The sequence below is a fragment of the Suillus fuscotomentosus genome (assembly GCF_016647785.1).
Source record: "Suillus fuscotomentosus strain FC203 chromosome Unknown F5891scaffold_4, whole genome shotgun sequence".
NCBI classification, from domain to species: Eukaryota; Fungi; Basidiomycota; class Agaricomycetes; order Boletales; family Suillaceae; genus Suillus; species Suillus fuscotomentosus.
Genome location: NW_024539516.1, coordinates 1,255,908 through 1,274,727, shown reverse-complemented (window position 1 = coordinate 1,274,727; position 18,820 = coordinate 1,255,908). Strand labels below are relative to the sequence as shown.

Below are 18,820 nucleotides of genomic sequence, written 5' to 3'. Positions count from 1 at the left end.
TTGAAGTTGGCTGGATGTTGATGGTCTCTGGTGCGCTGTTCGACTCTTCGTTCTGTTCTGTTTACAGATCGCTCCTTGCACCATCTAGAGTTTGAGTTGGTGTTCGCAGTGGTGTTGGCATTGTTATCAGAAATGTTGCCGACACTATTGGTATTTGGAGATGCGTTAGAACAACGGCATCATCAAAGTTGGCTGGATGTTGATGGTCTCTGGTGTGCTGTCCCACTCTTCGTTCTGTTCTGTTTACAGATCGCTCCTTGAATCATCTGAGTATGTTTCACATAGGTTCTATCACTGTCAACAATGCAAGCATCCAAACATTTCGTTTATTGCCTACACTTCATACCGAGTCTCATTACTGATTTCTTGCGATCCCCAACAGGCTTCTAACTTCATCCAATTCCTGCCAGGCGTCACGCAGCCATCTAGTTGTCTCATCCAGCTCTTGTTCTCTTTGCAATGCCATCAAAATCAACCAACACCTTTCTTCCTCTGTTGTGTGGATCTGTGCCTGCTGGCGGTTTTGGCTCATACCGGATTGAGCTGCTTGTGTGGCGGTCCTCCAAATCGACTGCATCATGTTCGTGAGTCCTTCACCGTTGGCATACGATGTTTAATGACCACATACAATTGCCGACTGGGTGACAATCAATGGCTCCGGTATGACTGCATGATCCAAGTCAGGGAGGTTCTAGTAGTAATGGTAAGGTTTTAGATCAAGCGCACAAGCGCAAAATATCATCACTATTCTACTCACTGCTTGAGTACTGAATTGGTCACCTTGTGCTTGAGCATTATTGAATTGATTATTTTGCTCCATGGACTCGATGTAGTACAGATCTGATAATCAGTTGGACTTTGGTATAGTTCAATTGAAGTTTGTGTGGCGGCGTGAGTACACTGTATGTACTAGTTCTTGCTTTTTTTGGGAGAAACACTCTGAAGTTTCGCACAGTTACGCTCTGTGATAATGCACATGGCAGAGCCCTACAGTCGCTTTTTCAAGCCGTACTTCATGTGAATCGATTGGATTTACAGCCACAAGTATTGTACAGATCAACCGAGACGAGTCGCGAAAAGACATAAGTATCATACAGATTCAGATGAGACTGAGATGTGAGAACATATTAACGGAGATGAATGCTACAGATACAAGAGAACGGAGGCGAGTGCTATACATATATCAACATCAGTGAGGACATCCAGGAAATGGACACTCTGGGGCCAAAATCTGTGGTGGACTCTGGGGCCAAACTCTGGGGCATTTGTTTGTTTCAATTGGAGTTTCAACATCATGCACCTGACATACCACATGATTACAGCCACTTAGCATAATGTAGCACCTGTAACGGTGTAGAACGTTGCCATTTCACGCATCTTTTCACTCTGAACAGCTTAAACTTCATGATACAATATTTTGTGGAACATTGTGATCGCTTTGGCCAAGGTTTTTTGACTTTCAAGATGCAGTGGTGGTTGAATTTAGAAGTCCGATGAAGTGCGTTCTCTGGCTGCACACCTCTTGACACCCAACCACATCATCGTAAACGCCAACCCCATCAAGTCCCTAATCCTCTTTGTCAGGTTCCTTGGATGGAGTCAACTTGCGACTAGTGCTCTTTCTGAGCAGTTCAAGCTTCTGCCTACCACAGTCAAGAACCCTTCTACTACATGCCATGTAACGCCTGTGTGGTATGTTTTCTGATCATTCTTTTTTTCACTCATAACCTGAGATTTGCGTAGATGAAGTCATCGAATTGATCTTCTACGAGCTCGACCACCCAACCGCTTTAACGCTCACTTCCAAACACTTTCACAATGTGTCCCAAGACCCCTACATTCAAGCCCACTACTTTCTCAACCATTATGGCCACATGGATGCTATGTTTTGGGCTTTAGGAAGAGGGAAGATCATGTCTGACAAAGTCATTGATGTTTGTCACTTATTTCTCTCACTGTGTCTCAGCGCTTCATGTAGCCTAACTGATTATATGTGCTCCCTTTGTCTAGATCCTAATCAGTAGTGGCGCATATGTATCCAGATATCTTGTCCAAGTCGCCATACACCATTATTTTAGGTCTGCAAATCATTTTATAAAGACCGCATGGGTTTGCAACATGTCGATTCCCGTTTTTGCTCATTTCATGAAGGTCGCTTGTGGGTTGTTTGATGAAGTACTGTTGGGAAAGAATGAGGATGACGGTTATTTCTTCGCTGTGTTTTTAAAGGAGAGTAGGTCTACCACCCGCCGTCAGCGACACTGATGCGATCTCAGCCACCCCACCGTTATTACCACACTGACATGATCTCTGTCAGCCACCACTATAGCCATGATGCCACCTGACCTAGATATCAGCAACCTGTTAACCTCACTCCAAGGGCATCCAACAGATAAGAGAGATGGGTAGTGGGCATGGCATTGTCATAAGGTAGACTTGGGGCAGAGCATAAATGCAGTATTCTAAGAACGGCTGCATACTGGCAGGCAGCAGCGAGCAGGCGGGAGACACTGGTCAGCAATGAGCAGGCTGGGCTTTGTCATCAAATAATATTTGCAGTGTGAGGCGGACCTGCTGTCCTCTTTATGTTTCGGTCAAGTCGAGGTCTCTTATGAGGGATGGAATTGCCCTTCGCGCCGACTCTGACTCAAGCTGGTCCCGCTTCTACACCTGACCATGGTTCAACAGTAAGTCTTGGGCACGCTCATCTATCAACACTTACTTATTCCCTGTGTACTCAGACCTTGATTACTCCGGTATCTTCTTCATGCTCATATGGATCATAGTCCTGGGCATGATAATCTACAGCTTTATCCAACCTTGCTTGCAGTGATATTTTTGTTCAGGCTTCAAGGGTCATCCCCTCTGAAAGGACTTTCCATTATTGGTGCATGGCTACCACTACAACCCGCTAATCATAATGATAGGATCATCATTTTAGGGCTACACTGAAGTCCACTACGATGAAGAGAGGAAATGCGTCATTTACGAACTTCTGCAATTGGCGCTTTCTGGTTAGCCAGGAATCATCTTGATCCCTGCGCTGACCTGCACCAAACTGGTTCGGTGCATGGATGACTAACACTCTCCTATGAGCCCTATGCCCTATGAAATCATTTTTCCTGTGATCTGAAGTCAGACTAAGGCTAAGGGAATATTTTTCGCTTTTTTTCATTTTACGAGATTATACACGAGTGGATGGAATATTTTTGTACATTTAATTTTGCGATGAGTTTTGCTTAGTCAGCCATGAGGATGACTCAGAAAGATTCTCACACATACCAGGTGACTATGAAAAATATGTTTGCATAAGGTTACCCTGTGGGAAAGCTTACAAATCCTTAAATACGCATCTTATGTCATTATGCTACCAATCAATTCATCAGCCACAGATTGCACAAACATATGTACACAATATGTAATCACTTTCTCACTCTTTGTCTAGCTGAGTCATCAAGGGACACCTGACCCATGGGCTATACACAGCTCTTGCTGACTCATTATTATACCAACGAGAGTTATGAATATTTACTTTTTGACTCAAAGATATCGTGTGACTTGGTACTATCACAGTAAAGTTACAACTTTAAGTACGAGAAACTAGTAGTATAGCCACCAATTTGTCTATATAAGGAGCTGTTTCTTGCCCAATAAATGCATGCCCAAGTGCCACTTTTACCCTCTCAGAATAAAATTGTGAGTGAAGTGTGAAATCAGCATTCAGCAAGTGCAGTTCAAGGTTGGAGCTCACTGTGCTCAACAACCAGCACAACATATCTGAGCTCACTGTGTTGAACATCTAGCACATACCTTGAGCTCACTGTGTCTGACAACTAGCAAGACTAGAGTTTTTTTTTTATTTGTGTTTTTCTCTGTTTCTTTGTCTCTCTGTGTCTGTGTCTCTCTCTGAGATTGTCTCTGTGATTGGTTTTCTCTCTCTGTCTCTCTGGAAACGTGTCTGAGATTTGTGACTGTGAAACTAACATCTCTGTTTCTCTGTTTCACTCTCTCTGTCTCTCAAGTTTGAGTGTGGTGTGTTGGTGACTGTGTGTGCTGACCATCTCTTTTGATCGCTGTCTCTGTGTGTCGTGATCATTGTTGCTAACAGTCTCTGTGAATGTGATGGTGTTAGTGTTTCTGTTGTAGCAGTCTGATTGTGTTGTTGTTCCTTCCTATCAACTTTCTCTCAAGCATCAAAGTTTCAGTCTCATTCTTACCCAGAAGTTTGGTGTTGTCTCTTTTGTCCACTGAAGACTTAGGATAGTCTTGTGGGGAGACTTTAGGTGTTGACAGTGAATCGCTGACCTCAGACATCTGCGTGTTATACTGGGCCAAAGTAGTCATTTGCGAGTTAGGCTTGAGCTATTGAAAAGGGGACTTGGTATTGAAGTCCAAGGCCGCCCATTCCTGAGTCTGTTTGAATACTCATTGTGTTACGCACTCAAATAGATCTGTTAGGCAGAGCCCTAAGAGGGGCGTCGTCTGCTAATGTTCGTGATGTGACCGGAAGGGTCCGGTGTAGCGACTGAGACTGGCGACATCGAGTCGGCAGATATCAGAGACGCACATGTCACGTGACTTCTAAGACGGATGTCTTCAAAGTCACTGACATTCTCAAAGTAAGGACTGTCTTGTCCGAACGATGAGTAGTCGATCGAGGTGGACTTAGGCGCGATGAGCACCTAAGAAAAGATACTAGAGACTGAAGCTGAGGGGGCTTCAGAGGGAAGTATGTTCGAGGGAAGATTGAGTAGATTCAAGTTATGGAATCTAGTACAGGGTGACCGACTACTTATACTAAGTGGAAAGGGTTAAGGGCAAGGCTACCGTACTGTAGGTAAGGGTAAAGGGGAAACGGAAAGGGTATAGGTATGATGGCAGTATAGCCTGATTAGTGATGAGAGGTTGAATGTGGAATGAGACCAAGAAACATTGGAATGAACCAACGGTAAGAAATACAATGCGCAGCACGCACGAGTCAGATAAGAGATAAAGGAAGATAAGGAAAGCCACATTGGTGGCACGAGTCAGAACGAGTCATAGCCCGAAGGCATGTGCACACATTGGTGCGATAGGAGGGAGACGAGGGACGGGGGCGGTCCCGAGGATCCAATCAACAGATAGTCGATGAAGGAGTACGAGCCGGAAGGAGGCGAGGACGAGGATGAAGGAAAAAATGATAAGGGGGCAAGTAGCTGATGTTACTTGTAACACATTGTGAGTTCCTTGGCAGCAGGTTCAATATTAGGCTAAGAGTGCTATGGTAGCTCTGACTAGGTCTGACAGTAGTCTCACCTGTTTTGTTCTTGAGGGGGATTATCATTGTAACTCCACACAACTTGCTGCACTAAGTTTGTGTACGAATCATTGTTGCTGTGTGAAGTGTTAGGAGGAGTGTCTGTTTGTATTGTGTCATCTCTATACTGTTAGAGTGACTGTGTCTCTTGATATTTTTGCTGTTGTTTGGTTGTTGTTGTTGTTGATCGCTGACCAATCGGGTTCTGTTTCTGTTATCATTGTGCTTCATATCCATACTGTTGGATTGACTGTTGACTGTTGATTGTTGACTGCTGACTGTTGTGCAGAGCTATACATTGCTGACTGTACCTTAGGAGCAAAGACAAGCCACCCACGAAAGACCACATTATCAGTCATTGGTATTTGTTTGAATCACTGACCGTGGAGATATTTGGTTCTATAGGTGTTTATCTATAGATCATCTATCTAAGAAGACAGCGCTTCCTAATCACCGGACAATATATAGAAACTTCGAGTCCCTGTCACCCCGGGGGCCTGCAGAGTTCAAGCCTGTTCCTCCACCTCAACCCAGACAGCCTCCAAATAAGTTGATGTTACTACATTATTGATTGATATACATACACACATTCCTTTCCTCTGAATGTAGGCGTAATTTAGATGTCTCATCGATAAGATTTGTTTTTCCTCCTCTAACTGCTTTTATTTACTTGAGGAGTTGGACGAAACAACAAGATCCCACTTATTATAATACCTTGTCAATGGTTGGGTACGTTTGGACACAATTATAATAGCGTGACAATGTGAGCAACTTGTATGGTAGGCTCGCAATCCAATAGCAAAATTGTAATGCTGTAATCATGATTGTTATGCATTGCAAAACTTTATTCATTTTCTGTCATTGTGATAAGCATTTGTAGCTCTCTGCCTATCAAGGATCATTATTGCAAGACATGATGTATTCTCCTCACAATTGTGGTTGTCCTATAATATCCCACAATGTGCTTATGCTTATGTATCGCTTTGTCTAGTTCTGTCTTTGCATATAATCTGGTAGATTTTTGCTCTGATCTTGCCAAATAAATCTAGGAAAAACATCATCTCCCCGATTTCCTGATGTGCTTCACCTTCCCTGCAGTGACTGATGCATTTGACCTTGCGAACAATGAACACAGAAGGTACCTGGAGGCAATGGTTTGAATAAGACCATCATACAGACTACTGTATGACATAGACATGCAAAGTACGTTGTTCAAGTGGTCAACAACATATTCATTAACCTCAGGTGTTCAGACAGACACTAGATGTTATACTACTACCAACCATCATCGCACTTTACGGTTAATTAGAAAATAATACGACTAAGATTCTCAAATTTTCCTTCGTTCAACAGCAAGTTGTCATTGACAGTATACACGGTACTGATACCATTACATCACTAGTAATCTGAGTACAGTAGACATGCTCATAATGCATAAATAAATAAAATACAAACAAATCACTAGAAAATCATTCTTGGGTGCAAAAAATTATCCATTAACAGCAATATATGGACCAAGCTCATTTCTATGAATGGATGACTTGGTGTGTCTCGAAAAGATTGGATCCTGATTTGTTACAATTTTTTATGCATTATGCATTATGAGCATATCTACTGTACTAGTATCCAAGGAGAGTACTGTAATTAGTATTATTCGTGCACAGCCACTAGTGCCACCCATTGTGATTATTACGAACTGAGGCCTGAGGACTTAAGTCATTCCCCTTCGCGAACGTTTGCGACGAGTTCTTAATGTCGGTTTACCCAGCTCGATGAATCATTGCGTCTCCCTGAAATTGGAACTGGGATCCCGAATGCATTGCACTTGTACGACTCAGCCGCACACTCAGCACACGTCCCGTCTATGGCGCCCAAGGACTTGTAATACGTGTCTTTCTCTTCGGAGAAGCTCATGACCTTCGCAGACGCGTATCTTACAAGTAGATTACCCCTTGACGCAAAGTCTCTATTATGGGATCAGACGTCTATATAAGACACCAGTGGCCAACCAGAGATCGCAACTGCAGGGTCTCGCGGGCCCGTCTCGTCTTGTCTGTTACACTTTTTGTCAAGAATGGATGCTGTGACCACGCAATCTGTGACCCTATATTTGCTCCATGCGTAAGTGCCTATGTTGTTGTTTTGTATTGCATGCCTCAATGAACTATCTCTCGGCGTTACTATTGCTAGTCAACAGGCGGTCACCGTACGTCTTATTCGGATCAATCACCCTCTCGCCATCTGATGTGCCATTGTATCTCAAGTTTGTGGCTATCGCGAGTTTAACGATTCTGTGCTGGGATCATATGATCACCTTTGCGGACGAGGTATGTTTCATGACTATTTTATATCAACAATGGGCCTAAAGTATTTCTAGGTAGACTTAATCTGGTGTCAACCCAAAAAAATTCGTAAGTATAGGTTTTCCTCTGAAATATTATCCACATAATTCACTCCAAATTCGTTCTAGTTGGGTGGCTCTTTCTGCTGGTACGTGAAACCACATTTAACTCATTTCTGGAATTACATCCTCTTTCAAAACCAAGAATCGATATATCACGCCTCTGGGATTTGTTGTTAACATCATTGGTGAGGTCCGTCCTTTCGTCGTAGATTACATTTTGTTGAAATTTATAGTCAGTGTTGACCCTCCCCAATTGGCCCACAGAGGTAGGCGACTGCTTTGTCCATTGAGTGTCTCCAAATCTAATCGTCTGTATCATCTTAGAGGTTTGTGGCTTCCGATCTAAAGATGACTGGCATCAAACTGCTGTTAAGTTGCAGAAATTTCGTCAGATACCAAGGTGCCATGGCGATCCTTGGTGTCAGTATAGCAGAATTGATAATGCTGATGCGGTGGGTTCAGTTCAAGTGCGACGATGAGGTACCTCTTACAATTTTTGTAGGATTCGTGTTTTGTATCGGGAACGCAGGCTTGTCGTTGCGGCCGCAGGCTTTCTCTTATTAGTTCGGGTTGCACTTGAGGCATGTTTGATGACTCTTGGTAAAAGTGAGCACACCTTTTACTTGTGCAGATAACAGTGATATCATGCATTCCTAGTTGTTCCTTATGTTCAACAAATACACTGTGAGTACTGTTACCCGATGTAGCGACTTTTTACTGACTTTCTTGTTAGCCTGTCATGAGGATTATGATTTGCCGCTGTATGAAATCACTGTTCTCTTGGTTTTTTTTAAATTTTACTCACCATACTGCATCGTCAGGGCTCTCTCTGTTACTCGGGCATGGTTGCCTTTAGCATACGACACTGCCATTTTTGTCATGACCCTATGGCGCACCTATCATCGGAATGAAATTAGTCCTATTTTGCCAGCATTACAATCCGAGGGTATATTGTACTACATGTGGGTGCATTTCTCGATTCAAGCCAACCGCCTAATTTGTTGATCGAGCAGTGTTATATGTTCTGCTAACCTAGTACTGACTGTGATGATAGTACGAGCGCCCCCGGGCCTGAAGGGCGTTGCTGCTCAGTAAGTCTATCAGCACTGTGTCTGTGACTACAATGATTCATACCTGCTCACTAGATTAGTTTTCTTGTGAGATTCCCAGTTCGTCTGTCTGCTGCTATGCTAAACAACTTCGTGATTGCCTTGTCAGGTTAACGGTAAGTTGACGGGCAGGCCAAAACCATTCTTGATTGACATTTACTCTTGCTATAGGTTGTCATGACGTCGCGGGTCACGCTTCATCTGAAAAAGCAAGTCCGTGACCAACAGCCTTGTTCGCCTACGGTGTCAAGGTTTCCACCTGGACACCAGCAGAGGTTCTTCGCGGACCATGATTCACAGCTGAAATTACCATGTTCAACAACTCCTATTCCACCAATCCCAATAAAATTGGATCCCACGGACGATACTCAAACCTTTGGAAGTGTTGATGTGGAGTCTTTATGATCGTGCCATGCTCAATAACCCTAGGGCATTGTCCTAGCCATGGGTAGTACAATTTTGCCCTGCGCGCTGCGACGGAATGCTCAGGAAGCCTGTGCCATCCTCACACCAGTCAGCTGGGCAGGCAGTGGTAGCGCTGGCACCGGAACAGTATGTTTTCTGTTACGTCTGTCATTCTTGTTTGACATTGTGCAGGAACGTGCACTGTATCATACGTGTTTCGACCTCCATTTTGGATGACCGAACACCTGCGCCTTCTGAATGCCATACGCGCAGTCACATAGTTACGATCACGCAGTTACATGGTCGTTATTTTGATATTGAACCAAGAAATGTATACATATCTTACAAAGGCAGGATACATTGCAAGGAGGATGATCGTGGAAGCTATTTATGTTAGATCCTGTATGCACCGGCCTTTTATCAACTCTCCTTATCAGGCCGGGGCCACAATCTACATGCCAACGTCCCACGCCTGGCACGCCAGTCCCATCCCTGGTGTGATACAATAAGATATGGGCTCGGGGCACCTGTGCCCCTCCATACCTCTGAAGTCGCGAATACACTGATATGAAGGCGTACCCTCATCAGTCCGCCGTTCCCACCGGCCAATTTAGACGCGCACAAGATGACTCGTGGACCATTTGCGACATCACGTTCAATGGTACTTTTCCGAGGTAAAAGCATCAAGTACTGTCCTACAGAGAGCACACACTCTCAAAATGGATATATATAAGTACCACTTCTTCACTCCACGCAGCGATGCATGGTACATAGTACAACGTACAACACCGGATGATCATCGATCATCGATTGATGGCGCTCGGTGGCTTTTATCAATATTTCAATAGCCAACTACTTAGTCCACAGTGACTAGTGATGCATTGATGACTCGGACTCTGATCGGGCGCTGTGACAATGCCATCCAGTATAAATGCGTTCATCACAACCTTGCAAACGTTTCCCTCACCCTCCACAATTCCATTCAGACAACCTTTCATGTTTAACAATCTTAAAATATTCCCTGAAGCACACACCTTACTGACTTGCTTAGTCTTCACCGCTGAATTCGCACTCACCCATGGCGGCAGAATCAATAAAGAATGAAATGCTCCAGGTCATCTCAGGCTCTGAAACGTGAGCCGTGCTTGGCCGTTGTAGTACATCTTTGCATAGTTGATACCTACCGTTTTAGGCGCCAAACGATTGTACGTTTTTCCGCCTAGTCTGTTGTTGCCAGTAGCTGACATAGATATCCTATGACTTAGTATGTCGGGATCTCTGGTTTCACCATATTGGTCTGGGACCACATTATCACCAGCGCAGATGAGGTATGACACCAGCAAAATTGGTGAAACTCGAATTCATCAACATATTCCGCGCCAGATTGAATTGATATGGAAACAACCTAAGAGGACCTGTGAGTGGCATCTTGGATACGGATGTGTACTTGTATCTGAACCTGTTTGCTAAGTTATATATTTGTTTCTACTGGTATGCACACGTACTGACAGTGTCTGCTAGTAAAAAAGCTCATATGTCCGGGTTGATGTTCCAGAACCGATATCTTACTCCTCTCGTCTTCATTGTTAATCTGGTTGGTGAGTACCTCGCTTTTGATTTACAGTTTCACCTGTGACCTCTACTAGCATATACCCTACCTTCATGGGACTACACAGTGAGTTTTGATGTTTTAATCTATCTGCCAGTGATGAATCTTACAACCTTGATTGCAGAGGTCAGGATTGCGCTGCATCACTGGACTTAGTTAACATTGTTCAAGTTGCCGCCATTTTGTTCGATATGAAGGGGCCACCACAGCTATAGGCATTGAGATAGCTGGGTTGATGATGCTGCTACGGTGAAATTTATCTCTCCTCCCAGCAAACATCTACTAATGATCGAGAATACAGCGTCGTTGCAATATATAAACATCAATGGGCTGCCATCGCGCCGGCGGTATTTTTACTGCTAGCTTGGATTGTAGTGACTGCATGGCTATTGAGTTATGGTGAACGTATGGTTTCATCATCTTCGCCACACAACGGATGAGTTTACAACATGGTTCTCAGCCGTTCCCCACTTATCGGACAGCATTCACTGTGAGATACTCATTTTTCGCGCATGACAACCTTGTTCACGATTTTACAGCTTGCAGCATGGTGTTCAATTCGTGTGTCCTTATCAGAAATTATGCAGATGCGAGTTTTGAGATACTTTCTAGCGGAAAAATTGCTTCAGCTTCAGCTTGGTTGCCTCTGCTTTACGACACGTATGTCTTTGGGTTGACGTTGAACCGCACGCTTCCTTCGATCCGCAATAAAGAAGCGGGGCATATTATCCGCACTCTTTTTGCAGACGGGCTACTGTACTACAGGTGCGCAAACCAGGCTCTCCAGATAGCATGCCTCACCAAGCATACAGCGTCATCTGCACCATAAATCTGATATTGACAGTCATGATTATCAGAGCTCAACCAGGGGTGAAAAACATCGCCGCACAGTACGCATATCTCCATCACAGTGTTTGCTCAGATTTTTATTGATTTACTCGCTGTGCATAGGCTTGAACTTCTGTGAGTGTTTTTTTTAGTAAACCACCAATAGCAGCGATTGATTGAGATGATTTTGTCACAGTCTCACAGTGAGCACGGCTTGAAGTTCGTATCCGTCATAGAGTAACAGTTTCACGGTCAACAGGTCACAATGATGTCAAGGATTACTCTTAACCTCAAGAAGGAAGCATTTCATAAACCTGGTCACCGCCACTTACAAGCGGAAAGTTTTATTATGTCCACACGCAATAATGATACACACACACCCTCAGGTGAAGCGATCGTGCTCAGCCGATTGCGATCACATTCTGTCTCCTCCGCAGCGCGCGTCGAGTCGAGCAGCCATGCGCGATCTGGCTCGGCAAGTTTCGTTGTACCCCCTGTGCGAACTATCACCTTCGCAGAGGATGCATCAATCTCCCCTACTCGGCCTCGCTTAAGCACGATAGATTCTACCACCGATATTGATCCAACTATCCTGAGTCGTAGTAGTGACAGTCCAGTTAGCGAACATGTCGATTGGCCTTCAGCTTCGAATTCTGACCAGCGAAATACTGCAGACATTGTGTGATTTACATCGGTTCTCTACCTAGTTCGTTGTGACAGCTATATGTACTAGTAATTCAGGATGCGAATGCAATGTACTTATACTAAATTTATATCAATTATTAGACCCGGTCACTTCAAGGAGTGACAGTGACAGGTGAACGAAGACTTCCAAATGAGACTGGGTTCTGCTCAGTGACCTTGGCTCATTGCTCTTCGTCAGCGCAGGACGCGACACTCAAACTTAGAGAATCATTTGCGAGCTCCCTTTTTGTCTTCCTGGTTTTAAACGCTTTAAATACCTTCTAAAGTCATCTGGACTTGGACGCCAGGTCCATCCACCACAGGCCATCCTTCTATACCCACCTTGATACCGAACATATCCCATCCAAGGCTATGGCAACTCCTTCGTCGACTTCAACCAGTCCCGGAAAGCGCGCGAGCACATCGAAGCTTCTCAATGATTATGTTTGTTTGCATCGGACACACATCGTGGCACTGTACTGAATATGTGTGCAGCAACTCGGGGACTCTCTTGGAAAGGGCGCGTTTGGTCAAGTCTACCGTGAGTAATGAGATTTCTGTAAAGATAGACTTTATGCAAGCGTTGATGTACGCAGGGGCACTTAACTGGGCCACTGGTGAGACCGTGGCCGTGAAGGAAATACAACTTAGCAACATACCAAAGGGAGAGCTCGGGCAGATAATGGTGAGTCGGAGACTCATAATCAAGGGCTTCGGGCGCGTTGTTCAAGACTTCATCCTAGTCCGAAATCGACTTACTAAAAAACTTGAATGTATGTGGCTCTCGAAAGTTATAGTCTGATCGTTTATCCGATTGATTCCTTAGCACCCTAATATCGTCAAGTACAAGGGCTTCGTCAAGACCAGGGAGTACTTATACATTATTCTTGAGTTAGTCCCCATTCCACTTCAACTGAGAATTAACTGAGCATATATACCGTGTCAGGTTCTGTGAAAATGGATCATTGCATAATATCTGCAAACGCTTCGGTAAATTTCCGGAGAACCTGGTAGCGGTCTACATTTGTCAAGTCCTGGAAGGGCTCGTATACTTGCACGACCAAGGTGTCATCCATCGTGATATAAAGGGCGCGAATATCTTGACTAATAAGGATGGCTGTGTAAAGCTTGCTGACTTTGGAGTCGCTAGCTCTACTACAACTGGGGCCATTCATGATGATGCCGTTGTGGGCAGTCCCTATTGGAGTGAGTTGTCATGGTGTGTGTCTTCGTCGCGACTTATAGCTTTCTACGCTAGTGGCACCTGAGGTTATCGAGCAATCTGGTGCAACTACAGCGTCAGACATCTGGTAAGTATAATTCAACTGCTTGCGAATCAACATCAAAGTTGATATATTATTCAGGAGCGTTGGTTGTGTAGTTATCGAACTTCTTGAAGGCAAGCCTCCATATCACTTCCTCGACCCCATGCCTGCGCTCTTTCGGATCGTTCAGGATGACTGCCCTCCTATTCCCGATGGTGCTTCACCGATTGTCAAGGATTTTCTACTTCACTGTTTTCAGAAGGACTGTAACCTCCGAATCTCAGCCAAGAAATTACTCCGTCATCCTTGGATGATATCTGCAAAGAAGCAGATGAACATGGCCGCGGGAAATGGACAGAGGTCTCCAGAAGGCGGGCCGCAATCATTCCCTGACAGCAGGAGACCCAAAAGCAACTATAACTACGACGAGGCTGTCCTCAAGGTACAGGAATGGAATGAAGCCCTTAAATGTGATCTATCATTGTTTTTATCAATTCCACACTCATATTCCCTTAGCCCCTACACGACCCACGAAGAAAAATTGTCGTAACTCCGTCTCTGAAGGCCAACCACCATCCCCGACCCGTGGCGGTCGAGATAAACCTGCGGTGTCACTCCTTCAGCATTCAGTCCTTGGTCTCCAGGCTTCGACCTCTGGCAACTCTGTTCTCAAAGGACCCAATATTGCCCCGGGAAAGCCTTCTGCCCCCGTCGCTCTAATCGAGAAGATTCGGGAGCCGCTAGCTTTTGTCCTTCAGCCTCCAGAAGAGCAGACAGACAACTGGGACGACGACTTTGAGGATGGACCCTCATTCACCAAATTACAAGGTACGTGCGAGATTGAACAAGAGTCGTGATCTTACTTTGTGTTGCTATGTACTTAGCCTCCGCCTTGGAGAAGACGTCCATGGAAGATGAAAAACCGGAAGGTGATGATAATGCGCAGACCATCAGACCAAATCGTAGCCCAGCTGGCCCCGGGACAATACCACTCGCAAGGGCACCGTCTGCCGATATTGTGCCCATCGTCGAGGACTATTCCGACATCGCAACCGAGGAGGACGAGCTCCTACTTCAAGAGAAAGTGGCAGATTTTAAGGTTAGTGCATCCCTTCCTTTCTTTTCCTTATTGCTGACCGAGAACAATGTCAAAGATGAAGAATTCGGTACGCAGGGGACTCTTTCATCCTGACGATATCAAAGTGCTCGGACTCCTTTCTGGTTCTCCCGGTCCTATGTCTGCACCCCTTCCTAGTTTGTCACGGAAAGCATCTCGTCCGTCTCTCAGTCCTATTTCTGGCATGGGCCTACCACCTACAGGTTCGATACGATCACATTCCCGCTCATCTTCCTTTGTTGGATCTAGTTCAAGTGCCTCCGGCTCTTTTGGTCGCGCAGAGGCAAAACGTGCAGCTAGCCATGCCGAATTTGGCAAGTATGCTGAGGAGGATGATGAGGACTACGATGATATCTTTGGAAAACCTGGGGGAACTAGTAAGTAGTCTTATGCCATTGTATGAATGATTTCAAACTCTAGCTTCGCAGCTCTCGAGCAGCCGATGCAGACCTTGCAACTCAACACAAAATTGTCAAACAAGTCATGGGTAAGGCCTGTATTTTATTTCGGACATTTTATGGCGATTGATTTCAATGCAGCTCGGAGACGATTCGGACGAAGACGATCCTTTCGCAGAGGCAAGTTTTTATGCGTCATCCATGAATATTGGCTGACTAAATTCTTCAGATTGACGAGGGTTTTGCTGAGGATGACCTTGAGACTAATCTTCAACGCGACAAGAATGCTCGGTTGTGCAACATGGTGAACCAACTGATCGATGAACTAACACCCTCGGCACCTGACTTCCAACTGCGTGATGCTTGTGATCAACTGGTCAGTTCAATCAAACTCAATGGTTTTATAGTCTGATGCATCGCCACATTTCTAGATCAATATCATGACAGAAAACCCAGATATGCTTGTGCAGTTGGTGTCTTCACATGGTATGCTGGCGATTTTAGAGGTACTGGAAGGCAAGTGTTCCAGGGACGTCCTCATGAAACTTCTTCGCATGATCAACTTAGTAAGTCGGCGACCTAATTTTGATCCATGAACTTGACGTCGTCGGTTAGTTGGTCACAAGCGATCTTGGGTTCTTAGAAAGCTTCTGCCTCATCGGTGGGATTCCGGTCATGATGGGTATTTGTCATGACCCAGGAGAGGTTGATAATGAAGGGCTGACATCCTGTAGGTTTTACTTCAAAGAAATATTCCTCTGAGTGTCGCGTGGAGGCATCCAACTTCATCAGGTTACTCTGCCACACATCTGTATTGACGTTGCAAATGTTTATATCGTACGTGCTTGTCTGACTTCTCTTTATGCACCTGTTCACATCCCGTAATAGATGTCGTGGCCTGAAAGTTCTTGTCGATCTGTTGGACGAGGACTACACAGATCAGACTGAGCTCGTCGTCGACGCTCTCAACGGCATAGGAAGCGTGTTCGAATTGCAAACTCCAACGACTAAGAATGACTTCTGTCGTATGTTTATTCGCGAAGGCCTCCTCGATCCCCTCTCCTCCGCTTTGCTCAATGTCATGGGTAATTCCAGTCCCAATGCAATCGAGATGAAGCACAAGATTATACAGATCCTTCTCGTATTCTCACAAGTGACACAAAGCGATATTCACGTACGTAACGCCATGGGGACTCGGAAGATTGTCAGACGTGAGATTTTCGTGTCAATGATTAGATTCGATGCACCTGACTTGGAATTATAATGGCAGGTTTATTACGCGCGTGCGAGCTTCTGGAGATGGAATGCCTGGTTCAGATGCTGAAAGCTGTGAAGCACTTGTCCATGAATGCTAATCTGCTCGAGGTGCTTCAAAACACTAACGCCATCGAGATACTCATCAAGCTACTGGATGAAGAGAAGACCGGTCCTCATAGCACGGTAAGCCATATGAGATCACGACTTGGGCGTCGCCCAGATTAAATGGTACTTCAGGAAGTGTCAAATCACATTTTCCAGACCTGTTATAACCTCTGTCGGCTGAACAAGTCACGACAAGAGGAGGCGGCTCAAGCCGGCATTATTCCGTGCTTGAAGCGAGTAATTGAGACCAGCTCGCCTCTCAAACAGTTTGCGTTGCCCATTCTGTGCGACTTGGCTAGCGCGGGGAAAAGCTGCAGATATATCCTTTGGCAACACAATGGTCTCGCGCTTTACTTGAAGCTTCTAGAGGACCCATACTTCCAGGTCAGCGCCTTGGAGGCGATTCTGTCATGGTAAGGAGAATTTTTAATTGCGTCCTGTACTACGACTAACGTAAACTCAGGTTGCAAGATGAAACGGCCAAGATCGAAGATGAGCTGGTCAGCTCTGAGTCTCTCGAGGCGTTGCTTAAGTGCTTCGTAACCGCAAAAGCCAACTCCTTTGAAAACCTCCTCGACCCCCTTCTCAAAATCTGTCGTATCTCCACCCCGCTCACCATCGGCCTTGCCAAATCTCAATTCTTCAAGCGCATCATTGACAGGCTCAACCACAGCCGTGCGGTCGTTCGTCTCAACCTCTTGCGTATCCTCCGGACCGTTTGCGACGTGCACCCAAACCGTGCAATGTTGGTGGAACGCTACGGATTGCATGAAATGGTCATGAAACTTAGCAAGGATGATGGTGCTGTGTTGGTGCGCGAGCTGGCGAGAGAGATTCTACCTGCACTAGCCCCTGCACTTAAACCGGTGGGCAACAGGTCTCTGCTCAAGGGGCATGATACTCCGAAAAGCGGTCTGATAGCACCCAAGAAAGCCAGGCGGACAGCATCGGAGACGTCTGCGATGATGGGACCAAACTCGTCGTTGCTGGGTCTTAGCATGGGTCCCCCTCCAACATCGAGGACAGGGATAGAGAGGACGTACTCATCATCCAGGCATAGACTTGGTGATATATCTTGGCAATCTCATGGAGGACAAAGATGAACTATTTATTGTCTGGTTAGACTGGATGCTTTTTTATTAATTTATTGTCCGTTCTTTATCATTAGCTTTGCATGCATCGTCATCACAGACAGTACTCTTATTTGCGCATTACCATATATCCTCGCTAATGATGGCATGCAGAGAACAAATAACTCGATTAACAACGTAATCTGGACATAAATTATGAGCAAATTAGGAAACAGCGGAGCAAGGTAACGGACGTACAAGTAATCTACTTGCGAGCAAAGGGTATCTGGAAACCAGAGACCAGTGCCCTTGCACGATTCTGTGCACCAAGCCCCACTGCATTGGTGACAAAGTGTATGTGCATACCATAAGGCTTGGGGTACGAGTCCAAATTGACCTCAATTTGAGGGAAGTAGCCCATGGCCTCTGGCGGCAAGCCAAATGAAACGACACCAGCCACGCCGCTCGGAGATTTCATTGTTGATGATGCGGGAGGCATGACTATGCCAGGGAACTCTCGAATCCTCGGAAGTACAAACTCCACCAGGGTATTCAAAAAGTCGTACATCTTGGGTCCCTTCAACTCGACCTTTGCACCGATTGGGATACCAGGGCGCATCCATCCGCCGACGTTCTTTTTCCCCTTCACGATCTGCACTCCACCGCTCGAAGGACGACCTCCACCACTCTCGGTTTCTCCCGACATTGCACGGAACGCGGCGATGAGACCAAGTAGATTACTCCGGTTGGTAAGTGCTTCCTTCATCATGGAATGAATGACTATTTTTTCTAAATGGACGATATTCTGAGAAGTGGTCGGAGGTGCCGGCTTTTTGCCTGCCTGGGAGCCACCGACAGGAGGGTTATAACGGTTTTTAGTGTAAGGGTCATTGGGGTCGTAAGTGAGACGGATTTGGCGTGGTGATGATGGTGTGCCAGACTCGTGATTGTAAGTCATGTACATCAAGTTGTCTTGAAGAGCAGTGTGGTAGTGGTCCATGAGACGACATGGGTGCGTGTCGCGGACAATGAGATTCCTGACGTGCGGCACTGGAAGACCATTCTCGTCACGCTTGAGGAATTTGCGAATTTTTGGAGGCTTTCTGAAAGGACGGACTGCCTGTGCACTGTGGGAGATGCGAGCTGCTGCTGCACTCATCTGAAAACTATGTTTGTGAGAATAGATTCAGGTATCAGAAAACCGGAAAACGAACTGGGGGACGCGAGAGTCGAAGTGAGAAGCAAAGCGATGGACCAAGTATGGAAATATTTA

At 45.4% G+C, this 18,820-nt stretch overlaps 6 protein-coding genes across 6 annotated transcripts; 4 read left to right on the top strand and 2 right to left on the bottom strand.

Moving 5' to 3' along the window:
* Positions 1-355: 355 nt before the first annotated feature.
* F5891DRAFT_975516 (uncharacterized protein) lies at positions 356-820 on the bottom strand (the record flags this gene model as incomplete). Its single annotated transcript, XM_041376524.1, has 3 exons — positions 356-571; positions 629-691; positions 758-820. 3 exons carry the CDS (start codon positions 818-820, stop codon positions 356-358), a joined length of 342 nt encoding a protein of 113 aa, XP_041232374.1.
* A 6,166-nt stretch (positions 821-6,986) lies between these two features.
* Positions 6,987-9,699, top strand: F5891DRAFT_1003902 (uncharacterized protein). The gene is made up of 14 exons (XM_041360331.1): positions 6,987-7,394; positions 7,561-7,623; positions 7,674-7,707; positions 7,767-7,786; positions 7,843-7,885; positions 7,938-7,966; positions 8,049-8,152; positions 8,203-8,306; positions 8,358-8,384; positions 8,434-8,461; positions 8,522-8,662; positions 8,714-8,780; positions 8,981-9,361; positions 9,407-9,699. The coding sequence occupies exons 1-13, from the start codon at positions 7,371-7,373 to the stop codon at positions 9,212-9,214; spliced, it is 918 nt and encodes a 305-aa protein (XP_041232373.1). The 5' UTR covers positions 6,987-7,370; the 3' UTR covers positions 9,215-9,361; positions 9,407-9,699.
* A 593-nt stretch (positions 9,700-10,292) lies between these two features.
* Positions 10,293-11,038, top strand: F5891DRAFT_975514 (uncharacterized protein; the record flags this gene model as incomplete). The annotated part of the gene is made up of 7 exons (XM_041376523.1): positions 10,293-10,348; positions 10,407-10,419; positions 10,480-10,542; positions 10,598-10,631; positions 10,726-10,812; positions 10,839-10,889; positions 10,950-11,038. 7 exons carry the CDS (start codon positions 10,293-10,295, stop codon positions 11,036-11,038), a joined length of 393 nt encoding a protein of 130 aa, XP_041232372.1.
* Positions 11,039-11,205: 167 nt separating this feature from the next.
* On the top strand, positions 11,206-12,405 carry F5891DRAFT_1003889 (uncharacterized protein). Its single transcript, XM_041360330.1, has 6 exons — positions 11,206-11,313; positions 11,363-11,588; positions 11,636-11,713; positions 11,775-11,786; positions 11,848-11,854; positions 11,911-12,405. The coding sequence occupies exons 1-6, from the start codon at positions 11,220-11,222 to the stop codon at positions 12,334-12,336; spliced, it is 843 nt and encodes a 280-aa protein (XP_041232371.1). The 5' UTR covers positions 11,206-11,219; the 3' UTR covers positions 12,337-12,405.
* A 302-nt stretch (positions 12,406-12,707) lies between these two features.
* On the top strand, positions 12,708-17,580 carry F5891DRAFT_941307 (uncharacterized protein; the record flags this gene model as incomplete). The annotated part of the gene is made up of 20 exons (XM_041374337.1): positions 12,708-12,779; positions 12,831-12,876; positions 12,932-13,020; positions 13,079-13,108; positions 13,162-13,226; positions 13,282-13,541; positions 13,594-13,645; positions 13,700-14,070; positions 14,117-14,428; positions 14,485-14,699; positions 14,755-15,094; positions 15,146-15,309; positions 15,345-15,491; positions 15,547-15,681; positions 15,731-15,797; positions 15,850-15,952; positions 16,004-16,326; positions 16,386-16,555; positions 16,610-16,890; positions 16,941-17,580. 20 exons carry the CDS (start codon positions 12,708-12,710, stop codon positions 17,578-17,580), a joined length of 3,882 nt encoding a protein of 1,293 aa, XP_041232370.1.
* Positions 17,503-18,798, bottom strand: F5891DRAFT_479784 (ribosomal protein L5 domain-containing protein). Its single transcript, XM_041371983.1, has 3 exons — positions 18,762-18,798; positions 17,806-18,713; positions 17,503-17,750 (listed from the first exon to the last, which is right to left on the bottom strand). The coding sequence occupies exon 2, from the start codon at positions 18,704-18,706 to the stop codon at positions 17,813-17,815; it is 894 nt and encodes a 297-aa protein (XP_041232369.1). The 5' UTR covers positions 18,707-18,713; positions 18,762-18,798; the 3' UTR covers positions 17,503-17,750; positions 17,806-17,812.
* Positions 18,799-18,820: the final 22 nt, after the last annotated feature.